Genomic DNA, 26,716 nt, shown 5'->3' with positions numbered 1-26,716 from the left:
AGCAAGGCATGCACAGTTCAGTCAAAACAGTATATCCAAGTAAGAAAAGTGAAATCAAGCCAAGATAAAACAGTAATCTAAAATTTGTCTGCAGACCAACAAGCAACTTAAGTATAACTCAGACAAGGTTGTGTGCTTTAAGTTTTAAGTGCATATATTTTCAAACATGAAGTTCATACATCTTAAATCAACCTCGAAATATACTTCCCCGAAACCACACGTGCCTTCAAAAACCTGCACTAGCTTAGCAAAACAAGGGTATGCAGTATGGTGGCTGAACAGGAGTAAAATGGGGGAATTACAGACATTACATCATGTGCAACCAGACTGAGGCCTGTGTGTTTCATCCATGTTGATCCCGTTTGGATTATAAACAACTAAAGCATCATTGTTCCTCGTTTAGAGGGTGTTTTCCTGTTCTTTTTTGATGATTGAATTTCAGGGTTCGAACCAGGAGCCTCAAAATGGGGCTTCGAAAGCCTTGGTCCACTTAGATGCAACTCTATGTCCACATCAGGTTTTCTCCATTCTACGGCCTTAACTGCAAAGATTGATAGACTTGTACTACTTAACTGACTCTGTCTTTCAAACAAACAATTAGTAAATTTTCACTGAATCGCAAAATAATTCAAGAGTGAGAGAAACTATGATCACTAAAATAACGAAAAATATGCGGATGCGTGCATCCATTGAACATGTTTTTTAAATATAACTGAAAGTGCAGCAAGTCTATTAAGTTCAAATAATTGAAAATCTTTCCAGCAACTGGACTATATCGGTAGTCAAACAGTCAAAAACTGCAATTGTTCTGTGGACAACAATTATAAGGTCTCAAAGAAAACAGATTTTCAAGATTGACAAAAACCATTGATGTTTAACCAAATGACTCCTTTTGTATTCTGATTTAATGCAAAAACTGTGAAATCTAAATGCTGTGAAAAGTAAAATTCGCACCTTCTGAGGGATTGAGAGATCCACCAACACTTGGAGGTGCAGGACGAGCAGGTCGCTTTGTCACATAGTTTTCTTGCAAAGGTCTTGGAATTTGAAATGAAAACTGTGACAACTGAACCCCTTCTTCCACGCACTTGGGATGCTCGCTGAGATACCTTGAAAAAGAGACATGACACCTCAAAGACATGTAGGAACACAATGAATCACCACTCTAAAATATTAGCCAGTAGCATTTTTATACACCAATTTTATACTGGTGCGCAAAAAATTGTACCTCTGAATTTCCACCATAGACCGTAGTCTCTTGCCAGATGGTGCAACATAATATCTGTAAAGAATGGTGATAGGAGAAAATACAATTAGAGTGCAATTGTTTCTTAAACATAGTAATTAGAGCTAGAATAATTGCTTAAACAGAATTACAAGTAACACTCATGCTGACAACAAAAGATAAAGCATCTCTGTCAAATCATGTTTAATACAATAAGATAGCTATTCAAGTAGGTAATCAATTTGAAAAATATTTGCTAAAAACACCTCTTCTCCTCCTTGAAGAACTCTACCCAATCTACTCTCTAATTGCCATCTCAGGTGCACACTTCCACAATAAGCAGAGTACAGATTCTGCCACAGAAAAATCAATTCAAAGGCTAAGAAGTTTCTTTTAATTCTTACATGTATTCATGACATTTTTTATTTTTGGTTAGGAAACTGTTCATGACACATTAATTCTTCAAAATGCTCATAGGAATTCCAACTGAGGATGAATTCAATGCCACATTTGAAACTTCTACATCAATGATCACACCTCTAGATTTTCTCTCTCTTACCATCATAACTATAAAAAATATTGTCCTGGAATTCCTATATCGCAAAATAAAGCTGTTATATACATGAGGAGAGCCACCCTTGGGCTAGAATGGGCTCCAGGCCCATCCATTTTAAATAATAATAATAACATATATCTTTTTAGTTTTTGTTTGCAACCCCACCTTATTGTATTTTTTGTCACTTAGCCCCAATGACCCCCACACCCCTATTTCTTTTGATATTTTTCCCCTGCTCTTTCTCTCTTCTCGTTTCCTGTTGCCCTTATCTACTCGAAACAGAAACAAACTAACACCCCTATTTTCTTCAATTGAACGTAACGAGCATTTTCAACTATGAAATTTATTAAAACAGCTATGTGTAACAAGATGGAAAAAGAGTTGTTGGCAAAATCTATGATCATCTACATGAATGGCCCGTTGGTTGAAAAAAAATTGACAACAATATAATAATTAATAAGTTCATTCTAAAAAGAATCGAAGAACACAAATTTCAATAGTCTTTTGCTCCATGCTTTTAAATGTATTGAATATTAAATACTTTTGTTCCATATTTTGGGAATGTTAATATTCACATACTTTGATATTTTATATTTATATTTTTGAATCAATTAATTTATTATATCAATTATATTATGCAGCCAGCCTGTGAAGCCCAGGGCTGAAGAGGGCGGGAAGTGATCATCAGTACCATGAGCGGCTTCTAGTAGGCTTCTAGACGTAGAGGAACAATGAGGTGATCCCACATCTCTTCTAAGACTGTGCAGGTATGATACTGTACAGTTAAAAAATACTTAAAATTTTTTATAAGTACCTCTCATATCAACAAATTGCAATTTTTTTCAGGAACCTATAATTTAAAAACTCAAAAGTTAAACGTGCGTGACTTGAAGTAATTCTATATGGATGAATCCTGGAAACTTTCTCAATATACGAGTAAGTAAAGACATAAGCACGCTGGAAAAATTCGTGTTGGTACAGTGAAGACAGTCGTCAAATCGGAGGTGGTACTTGCAGCCACCTAATGCTTTTCTTTTAATTGTGGGTATTTGAACCGATCCATTGCATTGTAACAATTAGATCACGAGTGTTGAAACTATTAAAGAATCACAAACTAATTTCTGATGCATGCCTACGGTAGAATTTACTAACTAAATCAACTTTTAACTCAAATTTGTCGTCTTGAGAAACTAATCATCTAGTGCCAAGCATAGTTATTAAATTATCGTATAAACATAACTATAATTCCGAAAATTGCAGTACCACAGCACTTACAACCAGAAATAACATAAATGAAAGGAAAATACAAATGATCAAAGTTTCTCATGACACAACATAACGAGTGCATGCAAGTCACCTAAAGTTCACAATAGTCGTGATACAATATTTTTACCAGCAACAAAATTTCATAAAGAAGAATAAAGTTATTTTGATGATAAGAGAATTATCAGATGGAGGAAAAAATGAAGAGAAAATGCAAAATTGGCGATATCATATCCTTCCAGAACTGATATGTCATTCCATACTAAATGCTTTCCAACAACTTGACATGGACAATTGTGCAATTTCAGCAGCTTAATTACACATTAAAGAAAATGTTTCTTTCTATAAAAATGAATAGCAATTCATAACAGTGAGAACAATCTATCTTTGAATAGCATTGAACAAAATTCGATTTGCAACAGGAGCTAAATTAGCCTACACTTTAAGTAGTTATTTGAATCAGCTACTTTCAGATTTAATTTTAAAATAACTGCAAGGAGTGAGTTTAAGTTTTCCTTGAACTGTTATTTCTGCAGTTAATGTACGTTTTTGGAATAAAATTCTCTAGTTTATTGATCATCAGAACTAGTATATATATTACAGTAGAAACCCTAAACCTAGCACCAAAAAAGGAACAAACTTAACAGCTAACAATCCTCCTAACAATCAGGGAGGAAATCAAGGAACAAAACAGAAAAGAATAAACGGATAAGGAAAGAATAATAGACAGGAATAAACCAATAATTCTAACACTCCCCCTCAAGTTGGAGCATAAATGTCTATCATGCCCAACTTGCTTATACAACTCTCAAACACGGGTCTAAATAATCCCTTGGTGAGGATGTCAGCAGCTTGCTCGGATGATGGAACATATGGAGTACAAAACAGACCATTATCTAGTTTTTGCTTTATGAAATGTCGATCCACTTCAATGTGTTTAGTCCGATCGTGCTGAACCGGATTATGAGCTATGCTAATCGCTGCCTTATTGTCACAATACAGTCTAATCGGAAGAGCAGCTTCAATTCTCAGGTCCTGTAACACTCGTTGAACCCAAATAGCCTCACATATCCCATTAGCCATTGCCCTAAACTCAGCCTCAGCACTGCTACGCACTACAACGTTCTGTTTCTTGCTTCTCCATGTGACTAGGTTCCCCCACAAGAAGGTACAGTAGCCCGAGGTTGATTTCCTGTCAGTAATGGACCCAGCCCAATCAGCATCTGTATAAACTTCCAACTTCTTGCTCTCACTCTTCTTGAAGCATAAGCCCTTTCCAGGACACCCCTTTAGGTACTTTAGGATTCTGTTAACCGCTTCAAGATGGTCTCTAGAGGGAGCATGCATAAACTGACTCACTAGGCTCACAGCGAATGCTATGTCTGGTCGAGTGTGAGATAGATAAATCAATTTACCTACAAGTCTCTGATACTGGTGTACATCTGCGGCATTTTGAGTGGTTGTCTCCCCGAGTTTTTTATTTGCATCTATTGGGGTTTCAGCGGGTTTACAATCGCTCATACCTGTCTCTTCTAGTAAATCCATGATGTATTTGCGCTGAGAAACCGCAAGTCCCTTGCTCGACCGAGCAAACTCCATAGCCAGAAAATACCGAAGCCCACCTAGATCTTTGATCTCGAATTCCTTCGATAGTTTTTCTTTTAACAAGCGCATCTCCTCAATATCATCACCTGTGAGAATAATGTCATCCACATAGACAATCAAAACCGAGACTCTCGATTCTGAGAATTTTGTAAACATAGTGTGATCGGATTGCCCCTGCACATAGCCTTGTTTCAACACAAATTGGGTAAATCTTCCAAACCAGGATCTAGGAGACTGTTTGAGGCCGTATAGAGCCTTCTTCAACCTACAAACTTTCTTACCACATGTACCTTCAAACCCAGGAGGAGGATCCATGAAGACTTCTTCCTCTAACATTCCATTTAGGAAAGCGTTTTTCACATCGAGTTGTTGAAGAGGCCAGTCCAAATTTACAGCAATGGACAGCAGCACCTGGACAGTATTCATCATCGCAACAGGTGCAAATGTCTCTGAATAATCGATGCCGTATGTTTGTGTGAAGCCCTTTGCCACAACGCGTGCCTTGTATCTTTCAAGTATCCCCTCTGCATTAAATTTCGGTGTAAATACCCATTTACACCCAACAATAGACTTCCCCACAGGCAGCTCCTCAAGAACCCAAGTCTGATTTTTCTCAAGTGCACCAAGTTCCTCGTGAACTGCTTTTTTCCACTCAGGACTCTCTAAAGCTTCTTGAATATTTCTCGGAATATGGACAGAGGAGACATTACCTGAGAACATTGAAAATTGTGGAGACAATCTAGAATAGGAGACAGAGTTAGATATAGGGTATTTGGCACATGATCTTCTTTCTTTTCGTAGGGCAATTGGGAGATCCAGAGGAGTTGGGAACTTACCTTCAGAAGATGGCTCTGAGTTGGACTCATGGTCAAGTTGAGATATGATGTCTTTCCCTCCTTGATGTGGAACCCTTCTCTGGTAGACATGCTCATAGAATTTTCCTCTTTGGGTACTACCTGTATCAATTGGTGAGGATTGAGGAATACTCAGGCTAGTTGGACTAGATTCTTTGTTATGCGAAATTTTTGAGTGGTCCACATTTATGAGGTCAATGTTTCCCACAATTTTAGGACTTGCTGGTATTACAACCAAGTCCTCATGTAATCCAGGGATAGTGTCCTTATTTTTGGAAGTTAATTCAATAGAAATATCTCCTTGATTGTTAGAACCCGAATTAGGTGATAAAAAACCTAGACCACCATCATCATCTTCATTTATCTCCCCCTGAGGATGAGAACCAAAGAATGGTTTTTCTTCAAAAAAAGAAACGTCAAAAGATATATACAATTTTTTTGAAGTTGGATCAAAACATTTGTACCCCTTTTTAGTGGATCCGTAGCCAACAAACACATATTTTTTAGACCTGGGATCTAGTTTACTCATGTTTCGATCAAGATTTCTCACAAAAACAGTACATCCAAACGTTCGCAAAGGTAGAGAAGAGGAGAACACTTTCGAGTTTGGGAAGGTGTCTTTGAGAATATCCAGCGGAGTTTTAAAATTGAGGACTTTAGACGGTAATCTATTAATTAAATAGACTGCTGTAAGAACTGCTTCACTCCACAAGTATTTCGGGACGTGACTAGAGAACATAAGCGCTCGGGTGATCTCTAATATGTGCCTATTTTTTCTCTCAGCCACACCATTCTGTTGTGGAGTATCAGGGCAGGAGCTTTGTCGGAGGATACCATGTTCCCTAAAATATTTGCTTAGAGTCTCTTTAAAATATTCCCCTCCATTGTCATTTCTTATCATTTGAATATTTGCTTGAAATTGATTGACAATCATGTTGTGGAAGGTTTTAAAGATTGGTTCAACCTCAGATTTTGCTTTTAATAAAAAAACCCAACAAGCCCGTGAGTGATCATCTATGAAAGTGACAAACCATTTTTTGTCGAGAAGACCAGCAACTCTAGAAGGGCCCCAAACATCACTATGGATTAGTGAGAAGGGTCTACTAGGTTGATACATTTTTGGTTGATACACAGATCTATGATGTTTAGCTAGAGCACAAATTTCACACGTAAACAACGAAGGATTTTTATTCAGAAACAACTTGGGAAACAACTTTTGCATATAAAAGAAACTTGGGTGTCCTAGACGATAATGCCATAAATAGACTTCATTATTCAGATCAATAAAGGTAGTCTCCAAACCAGAAAATGCTTGGGCAACTTTACAAGATTCAATTTCCCCATCAAGGAAGTAGAGTCCACCATATTCCCTAGCATTGCCAATCATCTTCCCCGAGTCCTACCTCCTGAAAAACACGATAAGAGTTTGAAAATTTAGCTTGACACTTAAGGTCTTGAGTTAGTTTGCTAATAGATATAAGGTTACAAGACAGTTTAGGAACATGGAGGACAATTGAAAGAGTAATAGTGAGCGAGAGTTTGATGTCTCCTATTCCAGCAATCGAGTTGAAAGACCCATCTGCAATCCTAACTCTTCTATTACCTACACACGGTTTGTAAGAGGAGAAAAAGGAAGACGAACCAGTCATGTGATCGGTTGCACCTGAATCGATGACCCAGGTACATTTAGGTTTAGAACACATGAGGGAAACAGTGGTAGGTTTACCATTTTGTGCGACAGAACAGTTGGTGGAGGATGGAGTTGGATTTGAAGTTCGAAGTAACCTAACAAGTTGATCTATTTGGTCCTGAGTGAATGGAAGCTGTCCAGAGTTGATTGGAGTTTCTTGAGAAATCTCAGTCACTGTTTGTAGTGCCTTCTCAGATCGTTTCTTCCAACCTGGTGGCTTTCCGTAAAGTTTCCAGCAAGTTTCTCGGGTATGCCAGGCTTTCTGGCAGTGGGCACACCAGGCCTTCTTCTTCCTATCTGCATTCGGAGTTGTGTCCGGGTTTCGAGACACCAGGGCTGAATTATCACTCATGGAGCCAATGTTGTTTTCGGCCTGGCTATGCATCACCTTCTTCCTGCTCTCTTCTTGGCGAATTTCAGAGAAGACTTCTCTGATAGACGGAAGTGGTTTTCTTCCAAGTATTCGTCCTTTAACTTCATCAAGATTTTGATTCATTCCAGCCAAGAACATGTATACCCGATCATTCTCCTCTCTCTTCTTTTGTCTTGCGTAATCATCCTTGCTGTCCCAGACATCATCGTAGTGTTGATCCAGCTCCTACCACAAGGCCGCCATCTCATTGTAGTAGATGGTTACCTCATGATCACCCTGTTTCAGGTTCCAGAGTTTTGCTTTCAACTCGAATATCTGGGATGAATTCTCGGAATCTGAGTATGTCTCTTTCACAGAGTCCCACACGTCTTTCGCAGTCTTCATAAACATATGTGGTCTGGCGATTGAGGGGTCCATGGAGTTGAGAAGCCACGCCATCACAAGAGAGTTTTCTGATCTCCATGTCTTGTATGTTGACTCTGTCTCATCAGGTTTCGCTGCCTCTCCAGTCAGGTACCCCAATTTCCCACGTCCATCAATTGCAAGTTTTACGGACTGTGACCACTCCAAGAAATTCTGCCCATTTAGACGGTGAACAGTAATTTGAATCGAGGTGGATGTCATGTTGTGCACCGAGGATGAAGGGGAATTTCCAGAGGTTACCTCTGATTCAGAGGTTAGCCCAATCGAGCCAAAAATTATTCCTTGGTTGGCAGTCATGAAAGGTTCGAGCCGTGGCTCTGATACCATGTACGTTTTTGGAATAAAATTCTCTAGTTTATTGATCATCAGAACTAGTATATATATTACAGTAGAAACCCTAAACCTAGCACCAAAAAAGGAACAAACTTAACAGCTAACAATCCTCCTAACAATCAGGGAGGAAATCAAGGAACAAAACAGAAAAGAATAAACGGATAAGGAAAGAATAATAGACAGGAATAAACCAATAATTCTAACAGTTAAAACCTAAAACTCAGCTTTGAGTAAACAAAGAATTGAAAGTCATTGGACACATACACATCTGCAAACCTAGTGCTTCCTTCACCTCTGATTCTCAAAAGCCGTTGCCACCCAGGAGGGGGTTGAGAAATGCTCGGTTTGTCGATCGCCCAAAGCCTACTGCCATCTTGCATTATATCAGGAGGATCATCACATGATATTTCAGGCCGCCATTCTCGAGCAGTTTCACAGATAAAGGGCTGTTCCATTATGTGTTCTCGTATGTCTTCATACTTTTCCTTTGTCGGAATGAGTCTCCATTTAAAACAATCGGCGCATTGAACAGTGAATGCCCCTATAGATGGCAAAACCCTTGGAGTCTGACTTGAAAAGGGATGCGGTCTACGGAAAGATAGAGGTCTACAACTAGTGGGGTCTGGAATAGTTTCAGCTTCACCCACACCGACAACAGCAGGATCATAAAGCACCAACTGCAAGTGAGAATTATCAGAAGATGGATTTTTTTTATCTACTGTCCCACAATTTTCTATTTTGGCCGGACTAGTATCTCCTCTGTTCTGAGAAGGATGAACAGAACAATTTGAGGCATTCAGTTGTCCATCCACATTTGTCAGGTTATCATCACTAGCCGAAGAATTGATGATACTATTCTTCCTATTCAACTTAATGGTGAGTTTCGATGAACGCGGCTGTGTCTCAGTCTCCATCACTTGATCTGCTACAATATGATTGACAAAATCTGTACCTTTAAAATAGCCTTCAAGAATTTGCAGAACATTTGATGAGCTAACTACTAGAAAATTACTGGGACATCTTGCATCGATAATCGAAAGAAATGCCCAACTCTCAATTCAGAAAGCAATAATTTCTCAATAACTCACCGCGATCATTCTTTACTTCTCCCAACGATTCATGCCCGTTGCCCAGTATAGTCAAAAGAAGACCAATTGCCTCATCCTCTCGAGATAACAAGAGTAAAAATCTGCAGAAACTGATTTAAGTAACCATTTGTAAGTCTCTCCAAATGAAGCAAAATTGCAGGATTTAACAAACTGATGGCCATTAACCATGCCAGACGCACCAATTTATTTTTCGTGAATCTATCAAATAATAATAGATAAGCATCACAGAGTTATTCGAATATACAAAGAAAAATTCAGACTGAAAATGTATTCAGAGGGCAATTAGGACGATTTCATGAACATCACTTGATGACAAAAAGATATGAAAGCTCTCTGAAATGTATAGGTGGCGAAGAAAATACAAATATAGTGGTTGATGACTCCATAGTACATTAATATGGACACTCCGCTCAACAAAGATGACCCAGTAACAAGAAAGATGACATAATAGGAAGCCAAGGGTCATTAAAGATATTCACATATCTTTGTTCGAATTCGAAGATAGTTCCAGCATCGCTAAACTACTGTCATAAATAAAAGGTAAGGTACTGTATGTAAAGAGATATCAGATATGTGAATTGTGGCAATGCCTTAAATACAGTTTTCTCAAAACTCGTGTTACACAAATTGTTTTGTAACGCTCTTCAAAAATAAATAAATAAATATATTGTTACAGAATAATTGGAAAAAAAAAAAGTCTTTTCGAACATCAATAATCCCACCCCTATTCTTTTAAAACAACAAGAACAAAAAATAAACATCCCACAGCATACTGCAAATGAATGCTGTTTTAGGGGCAGATATATATGCCTAAATTAGACATGATATTTTTGGAATACTTGTGAAAACGAATAAGTGATATTCTTTTGAGAATAAAAATAGCTCGAGCAATTAACTTTTTCCCGTTGCCTTTAAAGCTTATAATTGAAAAAACAGAATAGTTATCAGTCAAATCCATGTTCAATGCCAACCCGTACCTTCCTTGAAAGCTAATGACAGACACTAGCACATTAGAAACTCATTTGGTAAATATAGACATGAAGAAACACGGTCTCAAGGGACACAGACCACAGAAGCATACTTGTAGCAAAGAAAAAATGAAATCTCAGACGCAAAGAATTCATATTTCAACTATTGGAGAAAATACTTGCTGGGAAATAAAATCATTTTCACATAATGGCAGCAAAAGAATGTTCAAAACAAACCCATTTTCAGAATCTACAAAAATGAAACACACACGCAAAACAAAACCCATTCATTCAACAAAATAACTCAAAACATCCACGACATTAAAAAACACAAAAAAAAACACTCTAAAATGCACAAGAGATCAGAACAACAGGAACACACAAAACCCTGAGTACTAACATCAAAGATCCAACAAAGGCAGCTAAAAAAACAAGTTAACCGCGTAAAATTCTTCTTACAGTGAAGCACATAGACAAACAAATACGAACATAAAGTCCCAAAGTTGCCAGTGAAAATTACATATAAAAAGATAGGAGGGATCTGAACTGAAAATAAACAAAAACCCACGAATCTTTCGATGAATCTATGCCAATCTGTTGCAGAGAATCCACTCTACCTGCTCTTGTAATGCTGTGTGTCTTCCCCTCCTCGGGATGTGAGAATAAATGAGGAATGGAATTGGACGTTGTTTTACATTGGATTTCATAATAAATAACAGTGATTCGTGGAAAATGTCGATATACGAGATTACTGTAATAAATTAGTATTATTTTCAAATGTTTGTCTTTTTAGAATAATTAATTATTAGTTCATTAATTAAATGTGTGTTTCAATGTAATGGTTCAAAATAATTTTTTATTTTTAACATAAATTGAAATAGAAGTGATAAAAGCTATTATTTTATTTTTAAAATTTATAAAAGTTAAACTCAGCATTATTTTCTCACCAAAAAAGATTTTTCCAGTATTTATCCATTTGAACATACTCAATAGATTACATCAATTTACCATGTGATTTTACAGTTATACAAACAAAAATATACTAAATAATGTTCTAACTTTGCAAAACTATGTAACTATCTTATATTCCATTATATTGTAAATTATTAATTGACTCTATTTGATAATCATGTGAAATGGAAAAAACAACCGCTCATAACCCATACTCAACAGTCGAAGCCCATAAATCCTCCAAAGGTAGACAGCTTGGATCGTACCTAATGCTAATGAAGTCCGAGAAGATCAAAACTGCAGTAGGAATTACACCCTTTCTTCCGCTGCCGGTGGACTGTTGCACATAAAGGTCGACAAAAGCAACTTTTCTTAGGGCGAAAAATGTTTCTGTTAACTAATCACAAGATAAGGAATTCATAATCTCCCCTTATTACTACTTTCTTTTCTTGTATTTTCACAATGAATACAGGGATTGCTTCTGCCTTTTCACAGGAATGAACAATTGGATAAAAAAAAATATTTTTCTATGTACTCGTAAGATAAAAATACATTTATAGGTATATAGATTATGGTGCAAAATTGTTTTCTTAATTTGGATGTCGTTTTAGTTTTATTTATTTTGATAATTGGGTTTTGAGTGGAATTACTGATTTTATGTGAATTTCTATTTATCGAATCGAAAATAAATCATTTTACATTGAATATAATTTTATGTTAAACACAAAAAATAAAATGACGTAGAATTTTATAGGAGTCCTTTGTGTAGGAAAAAGGTTTACAGACTTTTGTTGGTTACCAACGGTTCAAGTGGTACACCATCTGTGTCAGCTTCGAAGCCCGAACTTGAACCAGTGCCCAGGTCCGAGCAATGCGCTTGTAAGTTGTAAAGGTTGCATCGGGCTGTTGAATGCTCACTTTGCACTTCTATCAGCATATGTGTATGCTCGTCCGCTAGTAAGCGTCATCAAGATTGAATTGGTGACAAGGAATATGATGCATCCAAATTGTTGGATCACTATCAGGATGGATAAGATCGAATGTGTATCATAATCATCACAACAAATCAAATGTGCATATCTCACAAAGTAGTAAACATTCACGAATCGATATGAACAGGACTATCGGGTGTAGATTATATTCTTCCACATCAAAAAACAGAATTCATCACAAGCATGCAGGTTTCCGGAACAACGGAACCTCAATCACCATATTATAAACAGATGGATTGATCCATGTAGATTGGAGTCATGCCATAAGCTTGTGGACCTTTCAGTAGTGGATGCAATTTGGACCCCTAGATTACCACCAAACATATCAGTTCATTTGGGTCCAAAAAGTTGTATCCTCCTTCACAAATTGATATCACAGTACTTCAAATCTATAAATAAGACCCTAACATTCTCCAGTCTCTTGTTTTCCTTCATATCTCGATAAAGAGAGTTCATAAACGCCTATACTAAGAAATTTTGTGTGGTTTGTAATTCTACCACAATAATAATTGCTGCATTCCGTAAGCATCTTAAAGAAAAATAATCCAGCTCTTCAATTTTAAACTTACGCTCTGTCAAACTATTGTTGTCATTTTCAAATTACTTCATTTATACTGCAATCTTAATTAAATACAACCCATTTCAAACGGGTTTTTGGCATTCATCTCCCCTATACTTGATGTATTTGTCACTTATCTCCCTTGCATGTTATAATTTTGCGCTTGATAAGGGAGTTAAGTATCAATAGATCAAGTACGTGGATGGTGAATGTAAAAATACCAATTCAACATACCATAGTGGATTAATGGACTCAACGGAGACAATATAGGGTGGCAGTTTTTAGAAAGTACAAAGAACAGGATCAATCAAAATCTTTATAACAGCAATGCAAGACCCATGGTGAAGCCTAACTTGAATAATTTCTTCAAGAATGGGGAAAATAAAGACTGAAAGCCGAAAACTATATAAATATGGTCTTGAAGATCGCAACATATGATCTAAGGCAACTCAATAATATAGACTGCACAAGAATTCTCCAAGCTAAAGATCCTTCTTCACAGAGTTCACGCAGAAGATTATCCAACGTGATACAAGATAAAGCAGTAGAGACATACGATATGTATTTATTGTATAATTTTGGGGACTTGGCCTTTTTTTAAGATACTAAGAGCGTACTCTGCACAGTCGATGAGATCTTCAATGTTGTGAAGAGATCGTTCTTCAGAATGCATCAGAAAAATGGCTCGAGCCTCGGCTTTCTTGGCTAGCCTTGCTGCTAAGTTGAGTGGCAAATCAGGTGAATTGATGCTCCTCAATATTTGGCGATACAACATCAGCACCCTAACTCGGTTCCGTGACAAATCCTCTGCAGTTGCCCATATCAAACCTTTCGCCATTGTTAGATTTCCCTTTCAATAGTCGTGTGATTGTATGTTAAACCCAACCTGCGCAGAGTATTTAATAGCAGGGTCCTCACTTAGCTCAGATTAAATACAAAACAGGCACTTTCAACGCATCAAACGACCCAGTTTCACTCGGTACTTTTATCAAACACATTGAACTCAACATATCTTCAACTAGCGCTGGCATTGTGTTCACAATGGAGAAATTAATGGCAAAAGTTTCAATGAAATATAACCATTTACCTCGAGTAAACAAGATTTTTGCCTGCTGAGCTTTAGGATGTAGATATACTCTACCAGCGGTACTTAGAAATTGAACTATAGATGAACGAAACCAAACAAGCTGGTTTTGATACGTTTTAAGTTGATCATTGTTTTATAAATTAATCAAATAAAAATATTGATTTAGTTCAAAATTTAAACATAAAATATATCCAAACCAAACTAATTTTATAAATATATAATTTTTAAATTATAAAAGTATTTTATTTCATTTTTAAGCATAAGTTTGTTATATCTGATTTTATGCTTTTTCTTAAAGTAATTTTCTTAATTATTAAGAGATATTTGTTGATATAGTTCAAACTTTTTAAAGTTCAAATGCTTATTTTGAGGATTTAACTTTTTATGCTAAATTTGTACTGAATTATCATAAATTACATTGTTAAATGTTTGAATATCAATGTTAATTTTTAAATATATCTATTTATAATAGCTAGTTAACAAATTTTGAGTTATATTTAAAAATTAGAAACCTAAAAATTTATCTATTTTAGTAGCTAGCTAAATTGAATCAAACCAAAATATCAGGTTTGGTTCGGTCTGTCTCTAGTCAGAGAGCAAAACCGTTAGTGATAAAACCTCAAACCTAACCAAATAATATAATTTTTGCAAATTGTAAACCATACCATCGACGCTTAAAACCCAACCCAAACCAAACCTATGATACGATTTGGTTTGGTCCTTTCAAATTTAGTTTTAAAATTTGAAAAATCTAAATTTTATTAAAGTAACATTTGTTATTAATTTCTCGTACCGTTACTGATAATGACAAAACTAAAAATCAAACACTTTATTTATATATATAATTAAAACATTATTTATTTATAAAATGGGTTTGATTCAATTTGGTTGGATTTTTTTAATCAAAACTTTGAAACAATCCAATTTTTCCATTTTAATTAATTTGAAAACTCAAATCGACTAAAAACCAATTCAAACCAATATTTTGTTTGGTTTGATTTCTACTCAACCCTAATCTATAGTCGTAAATGGTTAAGATTAATTTACAGTAATTTTCTATTTAGTAAAATCGATAGAACATGGTTTAGTTCGAGTTTTTGTCAAAATCCGAATCAATCCGGTTCTGCTTCCGCTACGCGCTGCGCTAGCTGAACAAAGTGTGAGGCCCTCGCAAAATAATCCGACAGCAATGGCTGCATTGGGTAGAAGAAATGACATAGGAAGGCGATAACAGCACAGAAAACAGTTTGAGACCAATATCATTTTAAAAGTACTGAATTCAGCGGGAAAACGATGGCGCAGTTTCCAAAAAAAAACAAGAAAAAGGTGAGAAAATCCAACAATTCAGGTCACATTTAGCATTCTGATCTGTACAAGAATGCAGGAAAAAATAGGATACAAGTATAAACGAACCAATACTTGTTAATTCAAGGTAAAGTGCTCAATTTCCCTTGAACATCTCGATTTCGATTCTTATGAAAGGAAACAGGCGATGTGATATATTTCTTTGTAATGGGTTCGATCCGGCTTGCCTTGGAATTACTCTAAAGGCTATGTGACTCCAAGAAATGGAAGGTTTGAGGATTAGGTGTGAGGAATCCAAGTACTCATCTCAACACATGTACAAGCACATTCTCAACTCAAAAGATAGTTTATTACAATCCACCGCACATGCTACTTAACTAAACTTCAGAGCAAAGCACCATAACCGATCATGAGTATCCATTAAACTTGAACATATCAAAAGTGGTTCAAGAGTCAACGGGAGAAGCAAATGGCTCGGGAAAGATTTCAAGAAAAACAAAAAACAGAGCTTAAAACTTAAGAGAGCGATGGAAGAAAGAGCTAAAGAGAACACTGCCTTCTCTCTATGATCAAATTATTTTGTAGAGTTTGAATTTTTTTTACCAACAATCGTCCAGACCTATAATCAACTTATTTCTGTGGACTTTGACAAATGCCACACGGACCAAGCCAAACACCTACATTCAAGTTCATACATAGGTTACCCGTTAAGCCCCAGACAGATACAAACCCAAAGACTAGCCAAAACATGTTAGCCAATAACTAGTGATGTTTATATCACACAACGTCCACAAACCAGAGACCAAAAAATTATAAGCATTACAACACCACACAGCACAATAACAGCAGGGAGCTGAACATGCTATCTATCGTGTGAAAAGAAACGACTGCAGATTCAAAATCTCCTCACGCTATCCCAATCCACAAAACCTAAAACAAAAATAAAGATGGATTATTGCGTCAATCAATGTGCAAGAAAAAACGCAAAAAGCCGCAGAACCACACCAAAATGGCTAACTAACACACGATTGCAAAATCGACTGATAGGCGATAAGTATAGTAGAGGAAATTCGAATTAGAGTCTGTTAAGTTCCTTCAGACAGGGCTGAGGAGCTGAGAGAGAGAAGGCTTGGGCTCGGAGTTCATGCCGATGATGACGACCAAAGGGATGAAACCATAGTGAGTAATGACTTTGGCCTTCTTCATCGTCCAGGTGCTCCACTCCTTCACGAACCTCGCCGCCACAAGCTACGGTGGATCCATCCTCATCCGCCGGCGCGGACCTTCTTCACAGATTTCCCTTTCCCCGCCTTCAGGGACACCTTCGATGCCATGATTTTTCTCTCTATGTTTAACAAAAGGCAATGGAACGCCCCAGAAGCCGAAATAGGTTAAGACTTTTGAGGGGAATTTAGGGAAAAGGGACGGCATTATCAAGTATTTAAAAAAAATTACTTAAATGTTTTTAAGTGTGAATATATCATTAAATTTGATTAAATATATATTTATTTTAAACACATAATTAATTTTCGTCGACTCAATCTAAATCTCTTCCGTCGACCTTCTTTTCATTTTCTTTCCGACTACAATTCTCAACACAAATCGACGCAATGACTAATAATAATCTGATAATATTAACATTTATTTCGATTTATTGTTTATTTTCGTTGGTCGATCGACTGATTGAAGAAGAAAATTTCGTTCACGTTTGGTCGATCCAAACGTGAATCGACCAAGCTTAGATCGATCATCTATCAATGATCGACCAATCAACCATTGTTTGATCTACCATTACTTTGGTCAAAGACCAATTGTTGGTCGACCAACGTTTTGATGCTAAATTGTTAATCCAAGGCCCAATGGATCGTGGAATTATTGAGTTTTTCTCTCTCGAAATTATTGAAATTTTGTGAATATTTAGAATTAAATTTACCAAAATTGTTAATCCAAGGCCCAATGGATCGTGGAATTATTGAGTTTTTCTCTCTCGAAATTATTGAAATTTTGTGAATATTTAGAATTAAATTTACCACTAATTTACGTATCGAAAAAAATTAACATTAATTTTGAAAATATATAAGATAATTTATTATTGAAGATGAAATTTATAACATAATTTATATGAGAATAATATTTTTCCTACATATGAATATAGTAATTTATTAATAAAAGTTTTATTAAAACTAGTACCACTGAACAAGCGGAAATTATGAATTTCAATTATAAAATTTTAGTTGAGGATATTAAATTGTTATATAAAGAACATATAATCCATAAAATTATAAAATTACTTACTAATAGTATATGTGAGCATAATAGAAAAATCCAAGATTTGATTATTATAAAAGTCATTCATTTTTTATATATAACAATATCCATTTGCAAGCGGTTCAGCTACGTGATAGTGCATTCGATTATGTTATTTAATGATTTTTTAAATGATAAATTTTTGTTCATTTGATAAATTTTTATTGATATTTACATAATCTTACATATTTATAAATAAATTTATGTAGATTCCTGTAGATTTTCGTAAAAAAATTTAGATTTCTGTAAACTTTTTCATTAAATTATATAGATTTTATAAACATTTATAATTACTTGACATTGATAATATATTAAGTTTGATATAGTTTTCCAAAATATTATATTAGTAAATAGTTTTAATTATTTAAGTTTTAATTATTTAAAAGTTAAATAATTCAATCATAACATGTATATATGTGAGTTTGTATGTATGTTTGTAAATTTTTGAAAATGCATCATCGCATTAATATGCAATTTCACGTTTGAACTGAATATATATATATATAAATATTTATTTATGTGAAAATAATATTATTTACTGTTGTATGCATATAATTTGTGAAAAAATACCATGATTTAAAAATTAATTTCAAATACTAAAAAGAATTATAATCAATTTTTAGTCAAAAAAATTAATAAAAAGTTATTTTATTTATTACAAAAATTACTATTACTTTCAATTTTATGAGTCAATAAATGTTTTTATTTTTTTATATCTAGTATATAATTTTATTAAAAATATTTATAATTATAATTCAAAACTTTGTAAATTTCAAGATTAGAAGTAAGTTATAAAATAAAGTGAAATTTTTAAACAATATTGACGTTTAATTTAAAGACTAGAGGTTATAAAAAATTTAAAGTATAATTTTTAAATAACAAACGAAACAAAATAATTTATCAATTATATCATATTTTTTAACTATAAATTATGCCTTAAAATCTTAAATTTTTTATCATGTTTGTGCAAGACTATTAAATTATTAAGAATTCAGCACGATTATTTTTTTGGATCATTTTTTTATTATTGAATAATATATTTAATAATATTACAATTTTCAATAACAATAAATTGGGTTGTCTTTTTGTAATGCCTCGAGAATTTGACTATTGTAATCTGAGATGATTTATTGATTTTGAAATGAGGTGATTATAGCCGGGTCATTCCGAGACCAGACTGGGCAAAACATATGAAAAGTACAATGTTTGGACAGAACTGTTGGCGCCCGAGCGGTAGGAAATGACCGCCCGAGCGCCAGTGTTCAATAAGAATACCATTCGGGCAGAACCTGTGGCGCCCGAGCGGTAAAAAATTACCGCCCGAGCGCCAATGGATAACAAGCCGAGTACGGGGCAGAGTGTACGGCGCCCGAGCGGTAGTTTATAACCGCCCGAGCGCCGACTGAAAATCATGGAGAATGGGACACGTTGCCTTTACATGCAATTGATATATATAAAAGCGATTCCTTCATTTCCTCCGGCAAGAAATCGAGGAGAAGTTTCAGATAATTCTTAAGAAAAATCCTTACGCCTTTATATTTCAATCCGTCCATCTGAAGTGTAATCTGACTTCAGTACTGCAATCCTATCAACGTAGGCTACAACTTGACGTAAGTTTTGCTACGTTTTGACATGCTTTGAAATTATTCATTGTCAGAATTGAATAGGATTCATATATGATGTTCTTGACATGTTAGACATCATATAATCGAAGTCAGATTGAGAAACAGACTGATTATGGAATTGTTATGATTTTCTGATTATATTGATTTGAAATCGGACAGATTTAGATTATGAATGAGTTACAGACTATATCGGATATGATTTATGATTTGTAATTGAGGTCTGTTGATATGATAGTGACGGTGATACTGAAATTGTTCCGTTATACCGTGATTTGAATTGAATCCAGATTAATCAGATTCAGTGTTGAATTGAGAATAGAACATTGATATTATGATTCTCAATATATCGTTTCAGATTTACAGAGACAGTCTTGAGTTTAGAACTGATATTGCTTCAGACCGAGACTACAAACGGAAGGTATAATTCAATGTGGTATTGGGAGATCGACTTGAGTCGGTTTAGACTTGAGTTTCCCTAAAGCACATACTTTACTTTATTGCAGTGATATTGCATTGATTTGATTGATATACTTGTTCTCTTGATTTATAGATAACAGGTATCTGACGGGAAATCTTGTGACAGAAGTGCCTGATAGTGGTGGGATCGCCACGGGCACATTGCACGATGTTACAGTATAGTGTAGACATCTTGGGACGGAAGTGCCTGACAGTGGCGGGATCGCCACGGGCACATTGCACGATGTCTCAAGATGGGATATTAGCGATAGAGTTACAGTCCATGACGGATAGGTCAGGACACCGGATGTTGGTAATATCGAGTAATAGGATTGGAATTCTTCTATTACGGAATTCGATATAGGAACACCATATTTGGTTATATCGAGTAATAGGAACAGAGTTCCTTCTATTACGGAATTCGATATAGGAATACCACATTTGGAAACCGGGATCCCTAGACTAGGATGGAGTCTAGTCTGAAACGTGGAGTCACGTATATGTTTGACAGTCTACGATTGTTTATGTTTCAGATTTTGATACATATATCTGTTACCTGATTACATGCTTTATATTTGTTTATATGATTGCATGTTTCGTTGATTTATACTGGGATTTATTCTCACCGGAATTATCCGGCTGTTGTCTTGTCTGTATGTGTACATGACAACAGGTGGGACAGGATCAGGGTCCAGGAGATAAGGAGAGATCGTGATAGAGTGGAGACTTCGGACTTGGATGTATATAGGGTTTTGACACTTGATATTTAGAGGTTGAACCTTAGTTTTATTGATTTGTAGACCGTACAGGACATGTACTTTATTTTATACTGAGTTGTATATTAGTTGATTTCACTACGTTCCGCAATTTAAAAAGAAAAAAATTTTAGACCCTGTTTTATAATTGATTAATTAGTCCCAATGATGATTAAGATCTTGATTAGCGTCCGGGTCCCCACACTTTTCAAAGTTTCTTTTTGAAGTTCAAATGTCTATTGGATAACACAATTCGAAATTTTTGATAATTGATAACTAATATGTAATTAATTAAAGTATAAAATTAATAAAATTGTCGTAAAGCATATTAAATTCTTTTTCATATTTCAGTTTTAAAATTAAATTTCTTGAAAATATAAATTTTACTTTTAATTTCAAATTTAAATCTAAATATCTAGAATAAATAAATAACATTCGAAGATTTGACATCTATTCCATCACATGATTTAATATCTTTGTTCCATCACACGGGTTAATAACAACTGAGGTTGTGGTGAATATAATTTGATTGAAAACAATTAATTTTAAAAATGATAATTCTAAAAAAAAGAAATATATATCATTAATCTCGAAATAGATGAACTGCAATAAATGATTGAAAACAATTAATTTTTGGATCATTAATTTTTATTATTGAATAATATATTCATTGAACTAAATCATAGATTAAAAATCACAAATTTAATTTCAAATTTTAAAATTTCTTATGGTATTAGCAATTTTGATTTGAAACTATCGTGAAATAAAAAATTAATAAATGAAAAATCGGTGAAAAAAAATGCAAAAATCAGAACAGAAAAACAAAAAATGTACGCAAATATATATATATATATATTATAAAAGCAGAGTTGTCTGCTATATTTAGTAAGTTCCCGCCAAAAATTTTACTAAATAAGGAAATAAAAAATAAAAATTATTTCCTAATATATTTAATAATATTACAATTTTCAATAACAATAAATTGGGTTGTATTTTCAAAGTTTCTTTTTGAAGTTCAAATGTCTATTGGATAACACAATTTGAAATTTTTGATAATTGATAATTAATATGTAATTAATTAAAGTATAAAAATTAATAAAATTGTCGTAAAGCATATTAAATTCTTTTTCATATTTCAGTTTTAAAATTAAAGTTATTGAAAATATAAATTTCATTTTTAATTTCAAATTTAAATCTAAATATCTAGAATAAATAAATAACATTCGAAGATTTGACATCGGTTCCATCACATGATTTAATATCTTGGTTCCATCACACGGTTAATAACAACGAGGTTGTGGTGAATATAATTTTATTGAAAACAATTAATTTTAAAAATGATAATTCTAAAAAAATATATATATATATATATCATTAATCTCGAAATAGGTGAACTGCAATAAATGATTGAAAACAATTAATTTATTCATATAATAAATGACAAAAAATTTTAAATTTTTTTAAAAATTTATTTATTCTTTAAAATTTTGATAAACAGAAGAATATAATTTTTTAAAAATATTTTTATATTCTTTTTACTTATAGGATTTCCATTTTTACTAAGATAACAAGTCAATTTAACGAAAAAATATGTTATCATCATTTGAGCACATTTTCAAATTACATTAATATTTTGATATAATAATTTTTTATAATAATATTTAAAATTTAAATATATTCATTATATTAAATAATAATTTTAAATCATTATTCAAACACTAATACTTATTAATTTTAATCATTAATTATATAAAATAATACTCGTGAAATACCTCTTTTCAAAGGAATCAATAAAAAATTCATCGAAATGAGACACTTTAAGAAATGAATATTTAGTATATTTTAAAATGTGAGAGAGTGATAGAGAAATATGAAAAGAGAGAAGGTGAGTGACATGAGATCAAAGCGAGAAAGAAAGAGCTTATGAGTCAGAAATTTTAGAAATTCATCTAAATATTTGTATTGAACCAAATATAATTTTTGACAATTTATAATTATATTTTAGACTTTAATGTTTGTATGATAATAAATTTCATGTATTTCTTAAAAGTATATTTCATTTCAGAAAGAAAGTATATTAAATAAAAAATTGAAATAAATCTAAACTGAAGTTTTAAAAATCAATATCGAGTACCAGATTATTTTTTAAAATTATATAAAAATCTATTTTGAATACTAAAAAAAACAAAAAACAAAAGTCGTTAAATAGGCGATAGGCTTTTGAAGAGAGGATTTCGAGCACCATAGGTAGAGTGTAGAGTCACACATCGATAATCCTTGCTTCAAGCAAAGATGGGGGGAGGGATGGAAACGAACAAGAACCGTTGGATCGAGGATTGGTCCACGGCTAGAGAGAATCTGGAGCACAATTTCCGCTGGACCCGCCGCAATTTTGCGCTTGTCGGAATATTCGGCATCGCTGTGCCCGTTCTCGTCTACAAGGGCATCGTCCGGGAATTCGTGAGATTTTCTTTTCTTTTTTGCTGTTTTTTTAGTTTTGTTCTGTCTGTGGCTTAATTCTGTTTCTGGCCTTGCGATCTATGGTGATTTGAGTTGGTTTTTCCAGAGAAATGTGATTGATAGGGTTGGTTTGGTCTGTTATTAGTGACTTTTATGTTGAATTTTCCGTATGGTTTGGGAGTAACGTTTTTTTACAGATTTTTTAAGGACAAGCTTGTTTAGATATTAAGAAACGAGCTCTGCACTAAAAAATTGAAGAGTATTTCCCCAAATGTTGGTAGGATTTCAGATCCTCCTTCACCACTATTCGGAGAAAAATATAGATTTCTGCTTGTTAGCTTATCTTAAATAGTTAATTACGAGATTGGGAGAAGGAAATAGTATAGGAAATCATATTCATTAACCAAATTTCATGATATATAAGAAAGAAAACCTCCATGAATAGAGGATGGGCTCGAGGCCGACCAAGGTGTATATGTTTCAACTTCTGTAAAAGCGAGTTTTGTTTCAGATAGCTTTGATATGAGTGAGTTTAGAGTGGCATAGACATTTGGTGCTATGTATATTCAAGATGAAGCACATTTGGAAATAGATAATCATAAAGATAATTGTTTCTATTGTCTAAACTGCTAATTAACTCTAGGTTCATTTTCATGACAGCATCTAATATGCATAAGTATTTGCATCTGTGCTTATTTTCCAGCGTTGATCTCAAATCTGGAATGTAGATGCTTCTCTATTTCAGTTGACTTAATATCAGTTGACCTCTAAAACTTATGCTATATGTTGAATGGGAACTCTGTGTAACTAAATATAGCCTTTACTTTATTATAAGTTGTTTCTGCTTGTAGTTTACATTTTTTTAATCTAGATTATCATTCACCATTTGCTAATTTTGATGACAGCACATGCAAGACGAGGATGCGGGGAGGCCATATAGGAAATTTGGATTCCGGTAACCATGCTTCAGCTTTTATCTCAAATAAAATGTCTCAGGGAATGCAATACTTCACGCATTTTCCTAGACCACTGAGTACTGCATCACTTTCTTGAATTGTGAACCTTTGTTTTATATACTACTATATTTCACTTGTTAGACCTCCTTTTTGATGGCCATCAAAATGGAATCATTTTGTGAATGTGATGTGTTCTAATTTGTAATCCTGTGACATGTATGGATGGCTACATCTGTGATAAATTAACTTATTTTGTTGTGCTTCTACCAATATGCATGAATTTATTCATTTTTGGTTGTGGTGTTGACTACTGTTTGTTATTTAGGTTGCGCGGGTCTCTTACAGAGATCATATGAATTAACAAAAATTACACCCGCAAGTGTGGCATAACAAAATGTTAGAATTGAAGGAAACATAACTTGTTGGTTATATCTGGTCAACTGTTGCAAGAACATTAATTTAAATAATCAATAGAAACTGACATACCTTCTTGGCTTATTGATAAACATTTGCAAATGCTAAAAGCTAGAGTCACAGATGTAGGTGTAGAAACTACATATTGATAATTACAAAAACAAGAAAATTGGTACTTGATTTACTTATCATTATTTAAGTTCTATATATAGTGCCAATTCCTAGTTTTAGATATCTTCATAGAAGAGTCTTTTGAAATCTTCTATACAACCAGCTTGCAGGCATAGTGCAACAACCATAAAGCCATCCCCATCGAGCCCTGGTAAGATCAAAGAATCACCATCACAATCATGAGTTCCGGGGCCCATAAAGATTTCCTTCCCCCAACCAAAATCAAGGCCATAGAGCGGAAGTTCCATCCAGCTTATTACCCCTAGATTTGGATTACCGTAAAATGGCCCTTGATTCGCCTTCATGGCATGTATATCTTGTAATCTTGATAAATCTTTAAGATTTTTCAAGTAATCAAGAGTGGAATACACAAACTCGCTTGAGACCTTATTTATTGCTTCTCTTATTCTGCTTGCAGCATAGCCTGATGGTCTTGTTACAAGATCCCCTGAGCAACCAGTCGCAACCACATCGACTATTGCATTGCCAAAGTATTTTTGAGGTAATGGTGGTTGAACTCGATTGCGTATATCTAAACAAATTGCCAATCCAGTTGGCTGCTCATATATGTGCCCACGAGCTCTGCATGCGCACCTCCATATGTGTGCTGCTATTGCCTCATATCGTGTAAAGACACGATCACCATAATTAAATGGCCTCGTTTTGTTAGCTTCATTCTTGAGCATTTCAACCTGGATTTTTGTCAGCTTCAACATGGCAACAGTAGTTTCCTTTTTCCTTTCCCTTTCACAGTTGGATTGGCCAATCAGAAGTGGAGGGGGATCAAACTGCTTGTGCTCAAAGCACGGTTGTGCAGATGGAGGATCCCCAGCCCGCAACAATTTCCTATCAAGAAAGGGTGCATTGCCTAATGAATCTCCGCGAGCTAGGTTAGCCCATTCAAAGATAAAATGAAGGGCACTTTGCCCGTCAACCACAGCATGGGATATAGAGTAACTTAGAGCAATCCCACCACACTTGAATTTTGTTAGCTGCACGATGACCAAGGGGATTTCTTCAATGGGTGCTTTGTAGTTTATTGGATGAATAAGGTGATGAAAATGGGGAGATGGAGTGAAATCACCGAGGATATCTAAGTCAGCATCGGTCTCTGCTTCTATCAACTGAACACCCTTCCCATTGCACTCAAGCACAAGGTGAGCCCCATCTAACCATCGCAACCGACCTGCCAATGGGTAAAAATGGACCAAGATTCTACTCAAAGAGGTTCTTAGGGTTGTAAAGATGGTGTCTTTTTGTGCTAGCCATGTTCCTGAAGGCCGATAAAAGTATACTGTTGGGATGTGAGTAAGAACACCGGTTTGGTCAAATTCTGTTAAGGACATAGGGCCATTCCTTGTTGGCTCTACTGGCTGGACTAGGCAAGAATTATTCAACACAACTCTCATATTGATATAATTGAATTGATCTTTGGGTAGATAGCAGTTATTGTGTGGCATTTAAAGTGTCATACTTTTGTGCCATTTATGTCTTGTGACCTTGTTTTTAGGCAACTGAAACTGTGTTTTGAACTGTGTGAGGGGTTTGTTTACCATCAATGGTGGGGGCTCTTGGATGGAATGAGCTTTCCATGACTTCTAGTTTTTCCTTCTTTTCGCTTTAAGTACACTTCGTCCACTCCTATAGCCGCTTTCAATGTCCCCTATCTTTGGTTTCCTGCATATGTGCCTTGAAAATTTTAATCAGGCTATATGGTTAGCAGTTAATAAAAAATGCAAGTCCCTTTGCCATTAGTTTTTCCAACAATTTTCGGAGAAGTGAAAATGTGCAACGAGTGCCCACCATCGGCCAGCGATGTACAAGTGACGTTGAATTTATCGGCCATTGTCTTACGGATTAAGAAACTGGATATGACACACTTTTTTCCTGGAAAAAATAATGTTTGCTTAAGCTTTGATTCTAAAAAAAGAATTTAAAAAGACGATAAGAAACTAGGAAGTAAGGGTTGCGATTGTCTATTTTTTAGTAAATGGAAGTCGCCAAAATTTATTAATATTCCAATTTTTTTTTTATAAAATATGTATTTTTTAAATTGATATAGGTATTTTAAACGAAAATCAATTGTTTAAAATAAATCTCAATTTTATAAATTCTTTAATAGAAAATAATTTGGTAATAGAACCGAAAGATATTTGCATGGAGAAATCGCGTATAGAAAGCATTTAAAAAAAAACATTTGATATTGAATAAAGATTATTAAAAATTAATATAAATTCATGAAAGTTCAATTAAATTAAATCAGTCTTGTATGAACATAA

At 34.4% G+C, this 26,716-nt stretch overlaps 2 protein-coding genes and 1 pseudogene across 2 annotated transcripts; 1 reads left to right on the top strand and 2 right to left on the bottom strand.

Moving 5' to 3' along the window:
* Positions 1–43: 43 nt before the first annotated feature.
* Positions 44–14,145, bottom strand: LOC142546010 (uncharacterized; annotated as a pseudogene).
* An 8,502-nt stretch (positions 14,146–22,647) lies between these two features.
* Positions 22,648–24,118, top strand: LOC142546009 (uncharacterized). Its single transcript, XM_075653481.1, has 2 exons — positions 22,648–22,896; positions 23,802–24,118. The coding sequence occupies exons 1-2, from the start codon at positions 22,729–22,731 to the stop codon at positions 23,853–23,855; spliced, it is 222 nt and encodes a 73-aa protein (XP_075509596.1). The 5' UTR covers positions 22,648–22,728; the 3' UTR covers positions 23,856–24,118.
* LOC142546008 (spermidine hydroxycinnamoyl transferase-like) lies at positions 23,802–26,268 on the bottom strand. Its single transcript, XM_075653480.1, has one exon. It carries the CDS (start codon positions 25,895–25,897, stop codon positions 24,494–24,496), a length of 1,404 nt encoding a protein of 467 aa, XP_075509595.1. The 5' UTR covers positions 25,898–26,268; the 3' UTR covers positions 23,802–24,493.
* Positions 26,269–26,716: the final 448 nt, after the last annotated feature.

Source organism: Primulina tabacum, chromosome 5 (assembly GCF_025594145.1).
Source record: "Primulina tabacum isolate GXHZ01 chromosome 5, ASM2559414v2, whole genome shotgun sequence".
NCBI classification, from domain to species: Eukaryota; Viridiplantae; Streptophyta; class Magnoliopsida; order Lamiales; family Gesneriaceae; genus Primulina; species Primulina tabacum.
Note: the sequence above shows the minus strand (reverse complement) of the source record. Positions and strands in the feature narration are given on the sequence as shown.